Source organism: Nestor notabilis, unplaced genomic scaffold (genome assembly GCF_000696875.1).
Source record: "Nestor notabilis isolate BGI_N333 unplaced genomic scaffold, ASM69687v1 scaffold27637, whole genome shotgun sequence".
In the NCBI taxonomy this organism is placed as follows: Eukaryota; Metazoa; Chordata; class Aves; order Psittaciformes; family Psittacidae; genus Nestor; species Nestor notabilis.
The window spans coordinates 1-1354 of record NW_009937304.1 but is presented as its reverse complement, the minus strand read 5'-3'; the positions used below and the strand labels follow the sequence as shown (position 1 = coordinate 1354).

Here is a 1354-nt window from a genome sequence, read left to right as displayed (position 1 = left end):
CTGCAGGGGGTACTGGTACGCGCCCCCAGCTTTCCAAGCAGTGCTGGCTCCCGTAGAAACCCTCCTGAGGAGCTGCCCGGGGTTGTGTCTCACCTGAGGGAGCAGTTTTGGTGTGTGTGGTACCCACGGACGGGGCTGCTGGGCTCAGAACTCGCACCCTGAAGCACAGAGACCTCGCTGTCAGGTTTAGACTCTGGCTGCGGCCCTGGTTTGGGTTTTTGTTATCAGGCACCGTTGCAGAATGCACACTCACCTTCTCCTCTTCTCTCCTTCCTCCTCCAACTTCAGAGCTGTTTGGGTCCCGGTTTATGCCCATTTCCAGCTCTCACCCAGGGGAAACATCCCCAGCAGCAGAGTTCCCATCCTCAGGGAGCCAGGAGAAGGCAGCTGGGAAAATGACAGGGAAAAAAGTGAACGAAGGAGGAGAAGATTTCTTTTTAATGTAACTTTTGACACAAATGTCTCTTTCTTCCCCCCCCCGCAGAAGAAGCTCACCCGGGAGTGCGTTTTCCGGGAGCAGTTTGAAGAGAACTGGTACAACACGTACGCCTCGACCCTCTACAAGCACCCCGACTCGGAGAGGCATTACTACGTGGCTCTGAACAAGGACGGCTCCCCCCGCGAGGGGTACAGGACTAAGAGACACCAGAAATTCACCCATTTTTTACCCCGGCCTGTGGACCCTGCCAAAATCCCTGCCATGTACAGAGACCTCTTCCACTACAGGTGATGTTTCCTGCCGCTGCCCCCTCAGTGTACATACTTGGGCTCCCAAGCTTTTTCCCAGAGCACTATATTAATAGTCATTCCATCATTCCTGTAAGCGTAGATGACATAGGAAAGCACTTACATTGAATTCAGACACTGCTGTTCCTCCTCGTTTCAAGCGTATATCGAAGCTGGGTTATTTATGGGGGAGGGGGTAGGGAAGGGAGGGAACCCTACGTATAATCTTTCATTTTCATTCAATTCCTTTACCCGGTTGCTGCAAGAGAGGCCGAATATTCAATGTTATGGTTGCTTAAAGGAACAAGCAGGTGAGCAAACCTGATCCCCAGGTGGGGAAAGAAACCAAAAACCAGCTAAAAATGAAGAGAAGGGAAGAAAACGGCCACAGAAGTGCTGCAGATGCTGCTGCTGAGCTCGGGATGGTTACCTGTGAGAAAAGAGCCTTTTGAGTGGTGCCCTGCTTTTAAGCAGCCCAGGAGTTTGCTACAAGGATGATGCTACGTGGACTGGTCCTGACGCGTGGGGGGTTTTTCCTGCTGTTGGGGTGGGAATGGGGCAAGGAACATTATTCAGATGTAAGCATGGATACTGTGCATAGGGACAAAACTATTTATAAAATGTATAT

At 51.4% G+C, this 1354-nt stretch overlaps 1 protein-coding gene across 1 annotated transcript in view; it reads left to right on the top strand.

The window, feature by feature from the left end:
- Window positions 1–1118, top strand: part of FGF16 (fibroblast growth factor 16) — a 4977-nt gene extending 3859 nt beyond the window's left edge. The window contains exon 3 of the mRNA XM_010018776.1: window positions 485–1118. Within this exon, the coding sequence (XP_010017078.1) occupies window positions 485–730 (246 nt within the window). The 3' untranslated portion in view covers window positions 731–1118. The remainder of the gene's footprint in view (window positions 1–484) is intronic.
- The last annotated feature ends 236 nt before the right edge of the window (window positions 1119–1354 follow it).